Below are 20,534 nucleotides of genomic sequence, written 5' to 3'. Positions count from 1 at the left end.
ATGGGCTCAGAACTCTCTAGAACTATTGTTTTTAGAGCCACAGAGGTCACAGGATGATACTTTGAGGAATTTCAGGGGGCAGCAGGTTTAACAGAGGCTAAAAAAGGTAGAACAAATGCTACACAATTATAGTGAGGCTTGGGTTGGGGGCAGGGTGAGAATGTGGAACCCTGACTTCAATCTACAGAACAGGGCCAGGGAGGAAACACCGCTAAATAAATAAATAGATAAATAAATAAATAAGAAAGTGAGCAAATAGAAGAAGGCATTTGGGAGTTCAAGACAAGCCTCTGTTCCATAGAGGCCAGCCTGGGCTACATGAGACCCTGTCTCAGAATGCAAAAAAAAAAAACAAACAAACAAACAAACCAAAAACCACAACAGCAGAGTCTCAGTGTACAACTTGGAAATTACTTCCAAACCGCAGTTTCTGTTTAAATTCTGTTTAAAATGAGGTGGGGATTGGGATGGGGTATGGAATATGTCATTGTCCCCACTAGTCAAGGTTCAAGGAGTAAGACAGCAATGGGTTAATGAGCTTGACATCATGAAGCAAAGCCTCAAGACTAAAAGGGGGACTGAAAGAATGCCGTGAAGCAGGGCCTTAGGTTACAGCAGTGTTCTCTGTCAGGCGTGTACAGAATATCTGTAGTCACTGAAGATATTCCAGCTGTAAGATTTGTGAGATAGGACCAACAAGACTGGCATCAAGGCACTTGCCACCAAGCCTAATAGCCTGAGTCCCACCACAGAAACCCACATAGAAGGAGATGTCAGCCCCTGAAAGTTGTCCTCTGACCTCCACATGAGGGTCATGGCACACATTCCTCACCCAACCCCTAACAATAAATGCAATAAAAATATTTAAGAGTCTGAAAATTGTGTGTGTGTGTGTATATATATACACACACATATATACATATATATATACACATATATGTGTATATCATCATGTAGAAATACACATTTAATATTAATGATTAAAGACAGTCTATGTTTAGGACTCAAAGTCAACACCTAACACTTGTGAAAGACCAGTATATGTCCACAAGAAAAGTATTTATTTAGGGTCTTGCTATGTTGTCTGGGCTGGCTTACATCTTTTGGCCTCAAGCAATCCCCAGTTTCAGCCTCTCAAGTGCTAGGACCACAGGCACATGCTGCTGGATCAAGAAAATGTTTTTGTTGTTTTCGAGACAGGGTTTCTCTGTGTAGCCCTAGCTGTGCTGGAACTCTCTCTGTAGACCAGGCTGGCCTTGAATTCAGAGATCCACCTGTCTCTGCCTCCTGTGCAGTCAGCATGTCTGTGACCTCTGTGAGCTCATTTCATCTTTTGGAAGATAGTGTGTGTGTGTGTGTGTGTGTGTGTGTGTGTGTGTATGTATGTGTTCATGCATGCCTGTGTCTGTGTGCTCCTGTCTCCACCTCCCCAGTGCTAAGGTTACAGGCATACAGTGACACAATGGCTTTTTATGTGGATGCTTAGGATCCAAATTCAGTGCTTGTGCAACAAGCTACTGAGCCAGCCCCCCCCCCCCTCATTTTAAAAGCAGGAAAATGAGTTTCAGAGGGTTACCGAAATCTGGCTCCTTCCTGTTGTTCCCAGGCTCAGGGAAAGCAGGGGTGGTGGTTGCCGTGGACTTGACTTCTGATCTCACCAGCACTGCATACTGGGAGGAAAGGAATTATTTTAAGTTACTCTGAGTAAAACCTTACACAACAAGATTAGCAAGGATAATACAAACCAGATTTGGCAGGGTCTAGATAAAAACAGAAATACTCAGAATCTACACACCAAATATTAGTGCTGGCAGGGCCTGCTTGTCGGGACCCACGGGGTGGCATCTGGTCTGTCATATTGCTCTCGATAGACCCACTCTCCTGACCCAGGGGTGACGATAGCTGCCCAGGTCAACAATTTGCAAAGCCATCCAAAGTAAATAATTCAAACAAACAAACAACAACAACAACAACAAAAACAAATCCAAACATGTGGGTCCCAGAGAGCCAACTTAGGTTATCAGATTTGGCGGCAAGCGTCTTTACCCACTGAGCCATCTTGCCAGGCTCCAGTGTTAAGCTTTTTAAAGAATATTTTAAAATTCAAGTATAGTGTTGTAGACCTGTAACCCCAGCATTCATGGGTTGAAAATAGGAAGATCAGAAATTCAAGGTCATCTTGGAGTAAAGAAGGATTTTTTTTTTTTCTCTGTATTGCTTTGGAGTCTGTCCTGGAACTAGCTCTGTGGACCGGGCTGGCCTCGAACTCAAAGATCTGCCTGCCTCTCTGCCTCCCGAGTGCTGGGATTAAAGGCGTCCACCACCACCGTATAGGATTTTAAGGCCAGTCTGCTCTACACAAAACCATATCTCAAAAGGGAAAGAATAAAGTACATGTCTAATAGTGTTCTGTTAATTGAGATGTCTACTTAAGACATTGGAAGAAGATGTAGAATTCATTAATGAGTGAACATGTACTTTCAAAGTGAAAACCCTGTCTTTTTTTCCTTAATTTTTAATTTTCTGTGTGGGTGTTTTGTATGCATGTATGTCTGTGTGCTACATACATACCCAATGCCCTCCAAGGTCAGAAGAAGGGGAGGACAGCATGTTCCCTGGAATCGGGGTTTCAGATGGTTATGAGCCACTGTATAGTTGCTGGGAATCGAACCTGGGTCCTCTGGAAGAGCCAGTGCTCTTAATTAACCACTGAGCCATGTCTCCAAGCCAAACCCTGTATTTTCACTGTTCCAGTGCTGCATGCCTCTCTCTCTCTCTGTGTGTGTGTGTGTGTGTGTGTGTGTGTGTGTGTGTGTGTGTGTGTGGTGTGTGTGTTTGAAGTTGATTCAAAGTAGCAGTTGTAAGCCAGTCATGGTATTCCAAGCTTGTAATTCAGCACACAGAGCTGATACAGAAAGATATGAAGTCAAACACCACCCTGGGCCACACAGGGAGACCCTGGCTTTAAAGAGAAAATGTTGTTTAGGTTATAAAGGAAATACCTCCCCAAGAAGACAGAAGGGGAAGGAGGGCTCAGGCCTGCTGGAGCAGAGCAGTTAGTCTTGACCTTGGGCAACAGCTTGCTGGGTTCTTCTGGGACCCAGGCACAGGACAGCATCCAGGTTCTGGTGACTTCTTTGTTATCAAGCAGCTGACTGCACATCCAGCCCTCTCCTCAAATTTGCAGTGTGTTCTGTAGGACAGCGGCTATGGGGCTCTGAGGGTTGGTTGGCTGCTGCCCTCTGACCCTCCATCTTGCTCTCCAGTCACTCAGCACTGCTCAGTGAGGGAGCAGGTTGGGGGCCCTTAGTCATCACTAGAAGTGCACTAAGGAAGGAGGGAGGGAGGGATGTGTGTGCAAGAATCCCAATAGGGAGAAGCTTGGAGTCTGTAGGGTCTCCTAGAAGGGATACCCAACTACCCTGGAGGCCCAGCAGGTTGAGCCCTCAGTGGGTGACTGTGCTGAGGTGGTGGCCCTCTGCTGGCAGGTCATCACCGGGCTCAAGCAGAGGATCTTCAGGCTGGAGCAACAGTGCAAAGAAAAGGACAACACTATCAAGTACGACCCGAGGGGGCTGGTGGTGGGTGGTCCCCAGTGTCTGCACTGAGCCAGGAAAGACTGGCCTCTCCTCCATCTACCCTTTCCATGTTGGGTTTGTTCTATCTTCTTGCTTCATACATCCCTGTTCCAATCTAAAACTGAAAAGGGTTAACTCCTCCTTCCCCTGTATGTCATGGTGGGAAGCAAACACTCTACCTCAGTCACGTTATCACTTTTAGTTTTGAGACAGAATCTCCGTGAATTGCCCAGGCAAACAGACCTTGAACGTTCAAGCCTTCTGTCTCCGGTCTGAGGAACCTGTATGACTAGACTACTCCTTTAGGCTCAGCTGCTATTTAATTCAAACGTCCTTAGGAAACAGCATTTCTCAACGTTTTATTCCCCCACCTCCACACCTGTCATGCAAATCACCTTTGATGTCCAGTGTGAACATTCTGGGTCTGGATTCCAAGGCCTCTGAGCAGACACTGTGCTGCGCCCCCATCCTCACGCCCCTGGGCTTTCTCTGCAGCTTTCTGGCCTCACTAAGCCTAAGGGATAATTTAGAAGTGGTTAAGTCCATTTCAGGGAAACTGAGGCAGCCTCTCTTCACCTGTGTCCCGATTCCTACAGCCTTTCTGCCTCTCTCTTGTTTCTTGATGAAATTTGGCAGCATGAGTCTAGGTGTGTGCTGATTTCTTGTTTTGACTCTGAGCTCTGCTTTCTCCTGTGCCTTCTTTCTGAAGTGTGTGGCATATTAAGGGCAAGGTGACGGACGCTGTTGGTGGTGGTGGGGAGCAAAGGATCTGCTTTTGGTTTTCTTCCTGTCTTGTTCTGAAACAGCATCATGCTATGTAGCCTAGGCTGAGCTTGAATTCACGGTCTTTCTGCACCAGCCTCCTGAGTGCTGGGATGACATGCATGTGTCACTACACCTGCCTCTCTGAGTCTTCTTATAAAGTGGGCTATTCTGCTCTGAAGGTGACCCAGGGTCCTTTGGTACCAGTGACCGTAGTGTTTCAGGGCAGCCTTTCTTAGAGTAGACCATCTGTCCATGGTCTGTGGGCTCATCAGAGGAGTGGCTGGTGCCAGGCAGGAGGACCCTGTCTGGTGTGATTGTTCCAGAAGTACAGACTCATGTGGTCAAAGCTTCTCTTTCTCATCCCCTCTCTGACTTCTGGGAGTCCTTCCTCTGCCTGCCCTCTGGATGCTAGTCCCACCGTGCTAACTCTGAACTTGGGTTTCCAGCAAACTGCAGACGGACATGAAGACCACCAACCTGGAGGAGATGCGCATCGCCATGGAGACATACTATGAAGAGGTGTGTACACCCTAAAGCACGAGGGTAGGGAGGGACCTGGTGCTCTGCAACCTGCAGCTATGCATGCACTCAGGTTCAGTGGGCGTGCAGAGATCACCACAGTATAGTTTTCTCTCTCTGCACAAAGCCAGAATTGGGAAGCTGACTGTAGATTGGGGGAAAACTGTCGGGCTTCTGTTGTGTTTCTGACACCTTCTCTGTGCATCTCACAGATCCATCGTCTGCAGACCCTCCTGGCGAGTACTGAAGCCACGGGAAAGAAGTATGATCTCATGTGTGAATCTCTTGTTTCTTTGTACTATTAAAGCCACTCTCAAAGTCAGGCAGCCCTTACTGCCACTGGCTTGCTCTCCCTTTTCTGGGCAGCTGTGCAATGCTTACTGTGTGTGTGTGGGGGGGGGGATTACATTCATGTGTACATATTCATGTGTATATGACCATGTGTGCACATGTGGAGACCACCAGTCAACATTAGGTGTCTTCATCTGTTGATAGCTCTCCACGCTGTTTTCTGAAGCAGAGCCTCTCATGGAACCTGGAGCCCCAAGTATCTCCTGTCTATGTCTCCCAGTGCTGGGGTCATGCTCACACTGCCAGTAGCTGGCTTTTAACTCAGATGTGCCAGTCCTCATAGTGTAGAGCAGGTACTTTACCACTGAGCCCTCTGCCCAGCTTCATGGCAGCTCCCAGCCTAGAACTGGGAAGCACTGGTTTGCAGAGCAGGCTCTGCCTTACTTGTTTGAAACAAGCTTTTTTGTTTCGCTGTTTTGTTTTTGATGTTAAGGTTTTCCCAAGTTAAGGTCTCTTTACTTTGTATATTGCACCTATAGTTCCTGAACGATACAATGCTAAAATGCCAACAATCCTTGCACCTCCAAAGCTGCCTATATATAACAGGCTTCTGTGTAAGTGGCCAGCACCAGGAGTGGCTGTCCTTTTCCCCTTTGCCTCCACTCATCCCAGACAGTAGCTGGAAGACACTCTCTTAAAGAGCCGTGTAGGGCTGAGGAGTTAGCTCCATGGTAAAGCACTAGTCTATTATGTAAGACAAAGACAGTTATTTCTGCATTGCAGGGGTTTCAGGGGGCCAAGGGATTACACAGCAGAAATATCTAATCCATAAGACTCACTGGCTGCCAGCCTAGCTCCAGGTTCAGTGAGAGACCCTTTCTCAAGGAAATAAGGTGGAGAGTGATGGAGCAGAACACCTGATGTCCCCCTCTGACCCTGGTACCCATGCACACATATACATATACCCCACACACACATGTACATACTCAAAGGCCAGATAAGTGGAGGAGGTTCTGTTATTTGCAGGAAGTAAGTATCCTGTGATCCAGGGATTCTGAATTAGTAAATACTGAACCACTGGTCCTGGGCAGTAGATTCAGGCTTAGGTCCCTGTGTTCACTTCTTATATCTTCATCAAGAAAGATGCTGAGACTGGTGTTGTGTGTGTTTCTCTTTAAAGACATGTAATATGTAGAACTGATTTATAATATATAGTGATCTTCTAGTACCCAACCAGAGACCAAGAGAGCTGCACTACAGCCTTTGGAACACTAGGGGGTGCTCGGCACCCTGCTGTAGGACTTTATTTTAGTGCTTTATCTATGTATGTATGTATGGGTTTAAATAAATATGTGGTGGTCCTGAGAAAGGAACCTAGGGCCACCCGAGTGCTAGGTAAGCATTTCCACAACTGAGGACTGTACCACGTCTCCAACCCACTCCATGCTCACTTTATACACCAGCACAAAGTACAAAAGTAAAGTAAAATATAGGTGGGCCTGGTAACACACCCTCATTATGGTAACACTCAGGAGGTAGAGGCAGGCAAATCTTGAGTTCCAGGACAACCTAGGATACATATGGGGGCCCTGTCTCAAAAATGGGGAGCAGTGAAGATGTCATAGTTGGTAGAGCACTGTGGCATTCCAGGCTCAAAGACAAAGGAAACAAAAAAGCAGAGTTGCCACTGGAGTTGCCATTTCACTAATGTGGGGATTAGAGTAGGTTTCCTCTCTGATTGTTAATGTTCTGGTAAGAAGCCATCTGTGTCCCTGTGAGATGTCTGTAAGTCAGTCCAAAAGTGTGACTCACCTCAGCCTGTTGCTCACTTACCCCCAGGCCCATAGTGGAGAAGAAGCTGGGTGTGAAGAGGCAAAAGAAGATGAGCAGTGCCCTGCTGAACTTGACCCGGAGCGTGCAGGAGCTGACAGAGGAGAACCAGAGCCTGAAGGAGGACCTGGACCGCATGCTGAGCAATTCCCCTACTGTCACCAAAATAAAAGGTGTCTGCCCACAGGCCACTCACAAAGGGAGACAGGAGACAAGTCATGTCTCGTTCTGTGGTGAAAAGATAGGAAGCGGACCCCATTCAAACATGGAGAATTTGGTCACAAGCCTCATAGCATACGTATCCCCTTACCTGTGCAAAAAGCTTTGTCAGTAAGACAGGTGGTCCAGGGAGAGTCCGAGTAGCCTGGGCCCGTGGGGCTGTGGATATGTAGGAAGAGATCTGGTTCTCGGGCTCTTGAATGTGGGGCCTGCAAAAAACAAGGACTAGGGGACCTGCAGGCTCCAGGGCCTTTGCTTTGTTTTGTAGGACTGAGGATGGAACCCAGGTCTAATATAGACTAGGGGAGGGCTCTCCTGCTGAGATGTACTTTTGGCCGTAGACCCCAGTACTTTCTGTCTGAACTGTGGAGGGGACAGAGCTGACATTTCAGGGAAAAGGAGTGGTTGAGATTTGAGGCAGGCGCCTGCCATGCTGGAGAACTGGATGTGCTGCAGGTCCCTGGCAGATAGACAGAGTCAAGTGACAGCTCCCTGCAAGATGGACACAGGAAAAGAGCAGAGCCAAGTCTTAAGCCTAAGGCATTTAAGTTAGCTAATGAGGGCCAGCTAGTAGCACAGGGCCAGCAGGGGCCAGAGTGACCATGTGGTACCCAAGCCTTGAGTGTCTCAGGTGTGAAGAGTGAGCCTAGCATTTGGAGTTTGGCAAAGTGAAAATCATCAGGCTCAGGAGAGTCCCTGCCTGTCATGCATGGAGCACCGATTTTCGATCCCCATCAACACATAAACCAGGCTTGATAGAGTATGAATGTCAGTACACAGGAGATGGAGGCCGAAAGATCAGAAGTTCCTCAGTTATTATATATTAAGTTCGAAGCCAGCCTGATTTATGTGAGATAAGAAGCCCTCTGGTGACAAGCACGTGCCCAGCTGGGGTTTGTGGCTTGGCTGTCGATCTGTGTAATGGGAGGCTGAATCCATGCCTGAGAAGAGTAGTCCTGCTACAGAGCCCTTTGTCACTGTCTTATAAACCCTGTTGCCCTCCTTAGGTTACGTAGACTGGAGCAAGCCCCGGCTGCTGAGACGCATCGCAGAGTTGGAAAAGGTAAGTGCAGGGCTAATGTCTCATCAGGGTCTACCTAGGCCAAAGAGCAGCCATTGTCTGGTTCAGTGGGGATACAGAGTTGCAAAGTAATGTAAGGGCACTCAGCAGGCCTTAGTACACAGTACTAAGTACACAGGCAAGATGAACTCCTTGCAGGTCTGGGGAAGACTTGAGGTTGTGTCATTCACAGCCCTCATTTTACTTACAGAGGGCCAGGCCCAAGAACCCATTACTGGGCTTCCTGTCCCACAGGTGGATGTATGTATGACCATGAAGTGCCTGTGGTCTAGCCTGATGCATGCATACATCTGCAAATTCCAAACTTTTATATAATACTTCAGTTCTTAGCAGTCACTTCATCTATACATTGCTGACCAGGGAACATGGGAGGCTAGCCTCATTCCCCCCCCCCCACCTCCACACCAGCCCCACAGAGGAGCCTGACTCTGGGGAACCTGTCCATCCTGATAGGATCTTGAGATAGAATGCCAGGGATGTAACTTAATGAAACAATGCCTACCTAGACTCTAGGTAAGGGGCAAGGGCCAAGGCTCATGAACAGAGCACCTGCCTAGACCCAACAGTGAAAGATGGGGTGTGGCTCAGTGCTAGAGCACCTGCCTGGAACTTGCTTAGCATGGGTTGCATCCCCAATATTGAAAGAAAAAGTTAGGAACCAGAGTCCCCTCAGTTGTTTATCAAAGCCATCCAAAGCCCAAAGGAGAATATTTAAATTATAGGCACACACTGACAAATTAGTAGAAAAGTAGACAAAGGTGAAAGTAGAAGAAGTTTCTGTGCTTGTGGAAATACTTGGTACGTAAAGCATCCTGGGAAATACAGAAAACCCAGGTACATCAGAGACACAATAGGAAAGGCCTGTTGCTTTGAAACAGAGGTGGACCAGTTTAACGTCAAGCACAGGGTTGGAAATGACTACACCCTCCTTACCTCCTCCCTCCCTGGTGGCCCTGGTGGTACAGTGTTGGTAGCTCTGACTGGGTCCTGCCTCTGGGCCTGGCCAGCTCTCTGCACTTCGGTTTTGGCTTCTGGGAAGGGGAGACTGGGCCCCCACAGCAAGCTCCCACACACTGGAGATCAGCTGCCCCTGAGTCTGTCTCACAGAGGTCATGTTAACAGATGCTTCATTGCTTCCAGAAAGTGAGTTCTGCAGAAAACCCAAAGCCATCTAATTCAGATCTGGTCAAGCCAAATCCCCTGGTCCGCTCCTCCTCCAACATCTCGGTGCAAAAGCAGCCAAAAGGAGACCAGTCCAAAGAGGACCAGCCCAAAGGGGATTCGTCTGAGGACCAGGAGCCTCTTGAGGGAACCCTGAAGATCCTGAAAGGGGAGCGGAGCGCATTGCAGGCACAGCTGCTGGAGAAAGAGTAAGCGTCTAACTTGGAGGGCAGAAGTGCAGCCTGTAGGAGTTAAGTGCATCCCTGCTTCATAGCACTGAGCACCCGTATCACAGGTGGGGCAGCATTCACCTGCGGTTTCAGCACTTGGAGAGGTGTAGGCAGGGAGATCACAAGTTCAAGGCCCAACTCTGTCTTAGCTATTTTTAAATTGCTGTGATAAAACTGTGATCAAGGCCACTAGCCCTGTCCACCCTGAAAGCTGTTGGAGAGAAAGGGCCTCGGGCCCCACCCACCTGTAAAATTGTGAAGCAAGGCCTACCTGCCGCCTGCTTGGGAAGTCCTGAGGACAGGCAAGTCTGGGCCCCACCCACCCGAATGTTGGGCCTTTCTCCTAAACATACCCCTCATCTTGCCCTGCTTGCCCAGGGCCTGATTGAGAGCTTAGGGTTTCAAGCCCTGCCCACCTTAAGCCCTGTCCTATTGAAAGCTAGTTGGGAAATGCAGGGCCTCAGCTTCCACCAACCTCTGATCTGGCTAGGGATGCTAAGTTGGAAGCTAACTGGGATTGAGGGTCTTAGCCCTTACTGCCTGGGTGCTGGTTAGGGATGCCTTAGGTTCCCAGATCCCTCCCTCCCTCCCCCATGGAAGGGGGTTGGTAAGGATTGCAGTTTGTGAAGCCCTGTTCAGCTAGAGAGGTTAGGAATTGTAGGGCCCAAGGCTCTGCCCCCTGGAAAGCTAGGTAGAGAAACAGATTCTCACCAGGTATGGCATGCACCTGTAATCACAACACTTGAGAGGCTGAGGCAGGAGGATTTCAACTATGTAAGGCTTGCTACATGGTGAAACTTAAAAATTCAAGGCCTGACGATGTAATTCAGCGGGACAGAACTTACATAGCATGTGAGATCTAACCGTGGAGCAGCATTTGTCTAGCTTGAGAGCCAATTTAAATTCAAGCCCCAGTACCATGGAGTTGGGGGAAGGCAAACAATGTAAAAGTTCAGGGCTTCCAAATCCTACAAATTGTGACCCATGTACAGGGCAGGGACCTATCTGCCTTGTGGCCTGGTTTTATAAGCATTGATGAGAATTTATGGTGAGTTCCTTGTTAAAAAAAAAAAAATAGCATTTCATGCAAAGATTTTTAAATCATGATAGTCAACCTGACCTGAGAGCAGATAAAGGCACTGGCCACCAAGTCTGGTGTCCTGAATTAGATCCTAGGACCCACATGGCAGGAGGAAAGAACCAGCTCCCCCAAGTTTTCCCCTGCTCTCCACATGCGGGCCATGGTACATGTACAAGTACACATGCACACACACACACACACACACACACACACACATATATGACAATAATTTAAATTTCATTTGTCATTGGGGAGTAACTTACTTCTTCATTTTCTATTAAGCTGTCATGAATACAAAACAAAATAATAAAAAACTACTCTTCTCACTCCAAAGTGGTTAACAGTTTATTCTGTAGCCAGATATGAGTGACTATAGTTACCTCAAATACTGTGTTCCACTGTGGTGACAGTTTCATGAAGTTTTTAAAGTAGCAGAACTATGAAAGTCCTAAGTCAGGGTGATTTAGAAAACACTGGTGGAAACCAGGTAGGCGGGTACAGTAGAGCCAGGGAATCTCTGCTATGGCCTCAGATGCTGTCAGGGAACATTCTTTTTTTGGTTTTGGATTTTTGTTTATTTGGGTTTTTTGTTTTGGTTTGGTTTTGGGGTTTTGGAGACAGACTTTCTCTGTATTGTTTTGGAATCTGTCCTGGAACTCGTTCTGTAGACCAGCTGGCCTCGAACTCACAGAGCTACATGCCTCTGCCTCCTGAGTGCTGGGATTAAAAATGTGCACCATCAATGCCCGGCTGTTTTTTGATACAGGGTTTCTCTGTATAACAGCTCTAACTGTCCTGGAACTTGTTCTTTGTAGACCAGGTTAGCCTCAAACTCACAGAGATCCACCTTCCTCTGCCTCCATAGTGCTGAGATTAAAGACATGTGCCACCACCACCCAGTGTGGGGACATTCTTAGCCTTTGGGTTGGTGGAAGCCAGTGGTCTGCTTGTACCTTCTGAGAGGAAAAGTCACATGGGTATTAGGTCAGACACAGAGGTGGGCATAAACGCTGTGTAGGACTAATGGGGTTCCAGCTAACTTGGCTTTGGACCAGTAACATTCCAACTCTGCCCAGTCACAGACATTCTAATTGGTCGTCCTTGTAAAATGTTTAACACAGGGGACCAGAGGGATGTCTCCATGGCTTAGAACACATGTTGCTCTTGCAGAGGACCCAGGTTCAATTCCCAACACCCATACTGCAATTCATAACTCCAGTTCCAGGGACTCTGACATGCTCTTCTGACCTTGCATGTGATGCCCATACAAGAGGCAAAACATTCATACACATAAAGTGAAACACATCTTTTTAAAGTTTTCTTACTGTTTTTAGTTTCGTTTCATTTTGGTTTTGGTTTTTAGACACAGGGTTTCTCTGTGTAACAGCCCTAGGTATCCTGGAACTCACTCTGTAGACCAGGCTGGCCTCAAACTCAGAGATCTGCTTGCCGCTGTATCTCAAGTACTGGGATTAAAGGCATGAGCCACCACCTTCCGGCTAGTTTTAACCCACGTGTGGGAGCTACAGTTCACGCTGTGAGGTGACAGGACAGTTACTGCTTACAAAGCTCTTACTATGTGACAGTCTACTATGCTACACACTCAAGGTCATTCATTGCAGACATTAGCAGGGACCTGGAGAAGCGGGTCACCGGCAATAAGTGGCAGGTCTGACTTTTAAAGAGAATCTCATCAGAGCTGAGTACATGGCCGTGGTGTCATCCATGTCTTAGTGCAAGCACCTGCCCCAGGGCCTGTCAGCTGTGTCTAAGCCAGAGCAGAGCAGGTCCTTCCTGGGCTCAGACACTGCACTGAGGAAGGTGCTGCATCACTCAACTGTCCTCCTTTGTCATGTAGAAGTCTCTGTCTCAGGGTAGGATCTTGCCTGCTTTTGCTCAAGTTAACTCCTTCCACAGTGGTGTTTGCAGCAGAGTCGGCACCCTCAGAGATGCTCTGGCCCTGTCCTTAGGACCAAGGGCCTGTCTAGATTCAGTGCCTAAGGAAGGAGGCAGGGTGACATGTCCGTGAAACATCCTTCAGCTGTGCTAGCCTTGAGCCTAGTGACCTTGAAAATGTCTGCTTCTGTCTCTCAGTGTGGAGATGAATAAGCTGCTGCAGGCCAAGATGGACTTGGAGAAGGAGCTGGAGATGGCCAGAGAAGGCGAGAAGGAAAGATGGGAACAGGAACAGGCTTTGAGGTAGGAACACTGAACTGAGTATTTTACATAGTGTTTTGACTTTATGTTTTTGTTTTATTTTGTTTGACCCAGGCTCTCACTGTCTGCAAACTGGCCTCAGATTGCAACTTTGCAGCTTCAGCCACTCAGAACCCCATTTCCCGAGATTACAAATGTGTGTCCCCATACTTAAATTCCCTGGGTTGGTGTATGATGGGGTTTCATGTACCTGACTCTGACTTTGAACTTAGTGTAGCCAAAAATGACCTTGAACTTCTTATTCTCCTGCCTTTACCTTCCAAATGCCTAGATCACCAGCGTGTGCTCCGCTGTTGATGTAGTGCTGGAGTTGGCCCCAGGACAGCCGTGTGCTAGGCAAGCACTTTACCACAGACCCGTTTTCCAATTCTGATATTTCAGAAATGGGGCTGGGCCTGGCATCTTCAGCCCTGCCCTCCAAGGCTCTCAGAACACAGGTGACAATTTAGAATGCCCTTGCAGTGGCATTGCTGGTGGCCATCAGTTACCAGAAGCCTGCCTGTTCCCGTAGTCTGTCCCCATGCAGCACTGCCCAGTCACTGTAGGAGGGCTGTTCCCTACTAGATGGTGACTAAGGGCCATCTTTTCCCTTTGTGCTCTAGAGAGGAAATTGAAGTACTCACCAACAAGTGTCAAGAACTGGAAGAAGCTAAGAGACAAGAGAAAGACTCTGCTGTAGCAGACACCCAGGAGGTACCACGTGGCTGTGTTGTTCCCTCCATTTTAGGCATGGGCGGGGCTTGTCACCATTGTCTTCACATACAACTTCTCCATGATCCACCACCTGTCACCTGCCCTAGTGATCTCCGTAACCTGGATGATGCATGTAGATGCCAAGGCTGACCTTGGGTCTTAAGCAGTTTGAACAGGATAGGTGCTGCTCTACAGAGGCAAGAAGACCAGAAAGGAAGGGAGGAGGAATAGCTCACTCCTAACCTGCATAGATATGAGTTCCAGAACATGCTGCCTAACCAAGTATCCTGCTGCAACTTCCCTGTCTTCCCCACCCCCATATTTGTTTTGTTGGTTTTGTAGGGCAGATTAGAGCCCATGGCTTTATATATACTAGGCAAGTTCTCTACTACTGAGCTACATCCCAGCCCCTCACTGGGGGATTCTAGGCAGGTACTTCTACAGTTTTGTCTAAACAAACAGGTTTTAGCTTTAACATAGTAAGACTGACTATATACAATAAGAACAAGTATTGCGGGGTGGTGGTGGTGCATGCCTTTAATCCCAGCACTCGGGAGGCAGAGGCAGGTGGATCACTTTGAGTTTATGACCAGCCTGGTCTACAAGAACTAGTTCCAGGATAGCCTCAAAAAAACAAACAAAAACAAACAATAAGAACAAACAATAAGAACAAATATCAAGTGTTACGAGCAGTTTTCCCACCAGCCTGGTCCCACAGCCACGTCAGCCCCAAAATAACACACAGAGACGCTATATTAGATATAAAGCTGTTGGCCAGTTACTAGCATTTCTTATTGGCTAGCTCTGTCTTAAATATTAACCCATTTCTATCAATCTAAGTATTTCTATGTGGTCTTATGTTACCAGAGAGAGGGTCTGGGCCTTTTCTCTCTCAAGTCTCTTCTACATCTTGAATCTCCTTACTACTACTTCCAGAATTTCTCCTCCTTGTCTCCTAGCCCTGCCTATCTTGCTTTCCTATTGGCCAACGGGGCTTTATTCATTTACCAATAAGAGAAACATATTTATAGAATGACATCTCCCATCAGTCAAGTAAGAATTATATTTATAACATCCAGTTCAAACCAGGCAGTGGTGGCACACACCTTTAACCCCAGCACTTACCTCTGTGAGTTCGAGGCCAGACTGGTCTACAAAGCTACACAGAGAAACTCTGTCTCAATAATAATAACAATAACAATAATAATAACAACAACAGCAACAGGCCATTTGCACTTGGCAAATTCAAAGAAAATACTCCATCTGTCCTATCTTGGTGAGGCCAAAGTTGAGTTGTATACCTAATTTACTGTCTATCCTAACTTGTATTACCAACCCAAAATTATCTTTTTAAACCTCAAAACATTTTCTTAAATAAACAATTCATACTTTTATGTTTCTCAACCTTACAAACTTTTCATCTTTTCTATAAGTTTCTTTTCCGAATTTGGTAACAAGGAAAACTATAACCATCTCATCTTCAACTCCATCAGAGACCCTAGAAGGAAGTAATAATACCTGAGTAAACAGGAAGTGCAGAGCAAGTAATTTCCAAAACTACAGAAATGACAGAAGCAGCTGGCTCACTGGACAGTCACCCAAGTTTCCTCTGCAATGTTGGGGCATCCATCTTGGGCCTACAGACCTAGAATATCTGACAGACCTTTCTGTGAAACAGAAATTTCAAAGGACCGTCCTCCCTTGTCTTGGCAAAGATTGACAGTCTTTCCTATGTGTCCTGCTTGTTCAGTTTGTACAGTATACAGTCAGCAGTTGAGGCAAGGGCAGTTTCTTGCCCCAATGGCCAGCCTTGCCACAGTGAAAGTGAGCTCCATATGGAGGTTCCTTAATGCCCAACATCCTTTTATGAAGTAGATTGGTGCTGCCAGGAGCAGATGGGTCTCACTGTCATGAAAAACCTTGGGTTATTAAACATCTTAATGCCATATCATGTAGGTCTCTGAAGCATTTAAAGACTATCTGTATCTAAAATATACCTGTTTAGCCTTGAAAACATACCTAACATGACATGAATACAAGTTTGATTGTTGGGCTACATCACTGGCTGCTCTTCCAGAGGACCTTAGCAACCACATAGTGGCCCACAACCATCTAAAATGAGATCTGGTGCTCTTATGGCATGCAGGCATACATGCAGGCAGAATACTATATATATAATAAATAAATATTTAAAAAGAAGTTTGATTGTTATAGATGTCTAACTTCTAGCCTGCATTTCTTAAGTATATATTACATTTTTAAGTAAGCTATATAAGCAGGATACCCCAAACAAGGGTATACATACAGAATAACAAAAAAATAACTAAATTTGTATCAATATACCAAAATCCATACCAATGTAAAATATTTGAGGTTAATAGTTGTCTTTTTATCCTATATTCCTGTATCCCCCAAATGATGACAAACATCCAGAATCCACCAAATGACCAAAACCCACCCACACTACCTCTTGGATATGTGGGTGTTGTGTTCAGTCGGCTGCTTCCTGTTGTCTGGGGGGGTGATGGCATCCCTGGGGGACCCTGAGAACATACATACATACATACATACATACATACATACATACATGTCACCTGTCTTGTAGTTTTTCTTGGTTTATTTCTTTATGTCTGTAGCCAAGATTTCCTATGACTGAACTCGTTTTCTGTTCTTTCTTAACATATCCACATATTTTTAAGTGCACTGTAACCTGTCTAGAGTTTTATTTCCATCTGGACCTAGTTTATTGTGCACCTCATGTGGGTTTGCATTCTCATGTGGGTTTGCACTGATGATTGGATCTTCCCTGCTCAGGTCCATGACAGCTGAAGCCCTGTGGGCCTGGCTGAGAGTTGTGTTTAACCAGGACTGCATTTAACTGCCACAGCTATAGGAAGTTGGTGGCCACACTGTGGCAGACCTTTTTACTTAGCTTGTTGTTTCTAATTAACAGCCAGCTGCCCAAGTGTTTGCTGTATGGCAGAGCTGTACCTCTGCCTCTGCGTGCTGAGAACACCAGGCTTCTAGGAAGCGGTGTCAAGGGGGTTTGTGTGTGTGGTTTTTTTTTTTTTTTTTTTTTGCTTTCTCAAGCCCAAGCCCTATATGGAAATTTAGGCCCCATGTTAGGCAACAAATGTAGCAGACTTTCTTGAACTGCCAGCCCCCAAATCATAACAGACACTTATTAATTATGAATGCTCAGCCTTGGCTTAGGCTTTGTCCCACTAGCTCTTTTAACTTAATTTAACTTTCTATTCATTTACATTTTGCCTTGGAGCTTTTTTATCTTTCATTCTGTATGTCCTACTTTCCTGCCTCCTCTATGTCTGTCTGTCTGGCCCCTGGTGTCATACAGTTTCTTTTTCTTTGTTTCCCCACCCCAAATTCTTCCTCCTACTTACTCCACCTATCTGGAAGTCCCACCTTTACCTCCTCCCTCACTATTGTTCATCTAGCTTTTTATCATCCCATCAGGTACCTTAGGCAGATCAGGTAAAACAGCAACACATTTTTACATAATTAAATAAATCCAACACATTTTTACATAGTTAAACAGTTATTCTGTAATATAAATGCAACACAACTTTGCATAGTTAAACAAATATTATGCAGCAGGTGCGCTACCACTTAGCCACACCCCAGCCCCTCACTGGGGGATTCTAGGCAGGTGCTCTACCACCAGACTATATTCTTAGCCTTATTATGTTTTATTTTGAGACAGGGACTCACCAAGTTACCTAGGCTGGCCTTGAATTTACAATCTTCCTGCCTTGGCTTCTTGAATGCTGGGATTACAGGCCTGTGACATCAGGTCTCTTCCTTTTTTTTTTTTTTTTTTTTTTTTTTTTTATGGAAGTCTCAGGATTTGCTATCAGTTGGGGAGGCTTTGTCATTGTGAAGGTTACCTGGGTATTCTCCAACTCCAAAGATCAGCAAGAGGCCCTCTGGTCTCTGTTCTCCAGGCTTTTGACACCTTCATTTCCAAGAACTAGAATGTACCCCATTTCTAATCTGTCCCATGTGTCACCCCTACACATGCACAGGTGGAAACTAGTACCTTGGAGCTAAACTTCTGTGCTACTCTTTGCTCCAGGGGGGCCTGATATGTGAATGCATAATAAACAGCCCTTCACGGGTGGTACGTGGTGGTGCAGCCTATGACGCCAACACTCCCGAGGCAGAGGCAGTAGGATGCAGAGTGCCAGGCCAGCCTCGGGGGCTTGGGAGGTGCCTTAGCAGGCAACAGCACTTTCGCTCCACATGCATGAAGACGCGTTGGGAACAGAGAGAGGAGGGTAGCCCGGACTTGCTGGCTACCAGCTGAGATTCAGATTCAGTGAGGGATGTTTTTTTCTTGAGAGAATAAAGCAGAGTAATAGAGCAGGACATCTGACAGTCTCTTCCAGCCTCCATGCACAAACACACGCACAAACCTACAAATACAATAAATAAACAAACTGAAAAAAGATGGGTTTGGGCAGGAAGCTGTCACAGGGAGAGCCAGGGCCTACACTGTGAGCAGGACAGGACACGAAGAGCACATGACTGAGCGTGAAGTCATCTGGTTTGAACAGTTGTGGTGACCACTGAGCCACAGGGGATCCTAGTTGCTGAGTCCCTGGTCCTCAGTGACTAAGAAGAAAAGACACTACTATCTTGCAGCACAAAGATTACATAGAGGAGGTGGGTAGGGTGTGGCTGGGCCTGTGAATTGCCTATACAGCCTCCCTCCCAGGGACACCCTGCTTGTCCTGGGGTCTGTCCCATCTGTCTAGGGCCAGCATGGCCACACATGTCAAAATACCTTTAAGTAGAACAAATAAAAATCTTGGTCTCAGTGCAGCCACCTACTGGATATGCATATCTCTCACATGGCTGTTTGTGGTAGCATGCTCCCTCGTTGAACCTGTCGTTAACGTGGGCACCAGTGAAGTACACATAGAGGAGGAGGCGGGGCTGGCCAACCGGCCGGCTCCAGAGATCTGCCTGTCTCTGCCTCTCCAGAGTTGAGATTACAAGCACACGTCGCCACTCCCGGCTTTTTACATGGATGCCAAGAAACAGGCCTCATGCCTGTGCAGCAAACACTCTTGTCTCCCCAGCCTTGCACCTGCCTTTTGACGTGAGGAAAGAATATTCCAGTAATGTGAATTTTATTGAGAAGAGCCCTGGTGGGTAGATTTCAAGAGCACTACCTAGAAGCCAGTGGCATTTCAATGGTTCAGTTCCTCTTCCTGCCAAAACCTACACTGGAAACATCTCTACTTCAATCTCCCAAATCCTACTTTTATCATACCACATCAATCTTTAAAAAGAGCCCAAAAAAGACTGCCGCTGCTCCGGGCTCAGACTTTGCTTTATTAAGTCTACTGTCTGATGAGCAAGGCCTGTCATATCCTGGTTAATATCCTGTCTGCTGCCCGCTGCTGACATCACTAACGCCACTGACCCCCTTTCATTTCCTGCAGGCCTACCCAGAGCTCCACGCACCATCACCCTGCAGCGGTCACTCCAAGCCGGACTCTGACAACGATCCGGACTCCCACAACAGTGCTAGTGACGGGGCTGGCTCCCAGCCACCCACCCCATGCTCTGAAGAGAGGAGGGAGGCTGCCATAAGAACCCTGCAGGCCCGGTGGAAGGCCCACAGACACAAGGTGAGCTTCCCGGTCCAAGTCCAGCTGCAGAGAACATCTGGCATTTGTGTGCTCCATTACCCAGTGTGTTTCGCACGTCCACTCAGCACATTCACCTACCCCCACCCCCAGTCATCCACTGGTGCTTAGAATGGGATGGCTCACAGAGGGCAGGGCTGTAAGCGCTGGCCCCTTGAAAGGAGAGGTGGTGCACTCCTGCGGTCCTACTACCAAAGAGGATCAGGGGTTCAAGGTCAGCCCAAGCCCCATGACACCATCTCTTAAAAACAAAACTACCAGCCCAGTGACCTAGCTTCAGCCATCTTGGATGGCCACAAGACTTTGTCAGTTTCCCTGGCATAAGTACCAATTACTCAGCATTGGGCATGGACCCAGGTGCTCCTGAGGAGACAGGGCAAGCTCCCTTTTCTAGGTGGTACCAGTTTCAGAGCAAGAACTGTTGGATGATCCCCTTCTCATAGAACACAGGAGCCCCTCCCTGCCTCCCTCTATCCCTCATGGGAAGAGAGTTAGTATGAGCTCAGATTCTTTTATTTATTGAAGCATTTTTAAAGTTAATTGCAGTCATTATTTTCATATTGTCCAAATATGGACATGGAGCCCCTTTGGTCTGGCCTTCGTGGCTGTTGTCTTACCGAACATGTCATTGATTTCTGGCCAAAGAAGGTTCCCAAGCCACCTATGCCACTAGTGTCTTCGAAGCCACTTGCCTACTATGCCCTCTTTGTCCCTCGTTGGCTGTTGCAGATGGAGTAGTAGAAACTAGGGTGGATGCAGGAGGGGCTGAGATGAGAGTGAACATCAAATTGCATGATAAACAAAAACATCACAGAGCCCATCACTGCATAGTGAGATGCTTTTCTTGTTGCTGTATCAAAACTATCAATCAGAAGCAACTTCAAAGACAGAAGGGTAGATTTGGGCTCACAGTTTGTGTTGGTCATGTCATGGCACCAGGAGTGTGAGGCAGCCGGTCACATCGTGTCCACAGTCAGGCAGCAGAGACATAACTGACTCCATGCTCAGCCCCATTCTCCTTTCCACAAAGTTCAGGGCCTCAGCCCATGACATGGGTGGGTTTTCCCACCCAGTTAACTCAGTCTAGAAAGCCTCTAACGGACACACCCAAAGGTGTGTCTCCATGGTGATTCTAAATCCAGTCAGTTGATAATGAAGGTTAACCTTCACATATACCAAGGAGAATATTCTTTT

General features: G+C 46.9%; 1 protein-coding gene across 1 annotated transcript in view; it reads left to right on the top strand.

Moving 5' to 3' along the window:
* The window catches only part of Iqce (IQ motif containing E), a 40,632-nt gene that overhangs the window by 10,511 nt on the left and 9,587 nt on the right, over positions 1-20,534 (top strand). The window contains exons 8-16 of the mRNA XM_051205501.1: positions 3,489-3,559; positions 4,790-4,862; positions 5,075-5,124; positions 6,993-7,156; positions 8,210-8,265; positions 9,424-9,653; positions 12,850-12,954; positions 13,575-13,665; positions 19,134-19,322. Of these exons, the coding sequence (XP_051061458.1) occupies positions 3,489-3,559; positions 4,790-4,862; positions 5,075-5,124; positions 6,993-7,156; positions 8,210-8,265; positions 9,424-9,653; positions 12,850-12,954; positions 13,575-13,665; positions 19,134-19,322 (1,029 nt within the window). The remainder of the gene's footprint in view (positions 1-3,488; positions 3,560-4,789; positions 4,863-5,074; positions 5,125-6,992; positions 7,157-8,209; positions 8,266-9,423; positions 9,654-12,849; positions 12,955-13,574; positions 13,666-19,133; positions 19,323-20,534) is intronic.

Source organism: Phodopus roborovskii, unplaced genomic scaffold (genome assembly GCF_943737965.1).
Source record: "Phodopus roborovskii unplaced genomic scaffold, PHOROB, whole genome shotgun sequence".
NCBI lineage: Eukaryota > Metazoa > Chordata > Mammalia > Rodentia > Cricetidae > Phodopus > Phodopus roborovskii.
The sequence above is the reverse complement of the archived record's forward strand: the minus strand, read 5'-3'. Positions and strand labels throughout refer to the sequence as shown.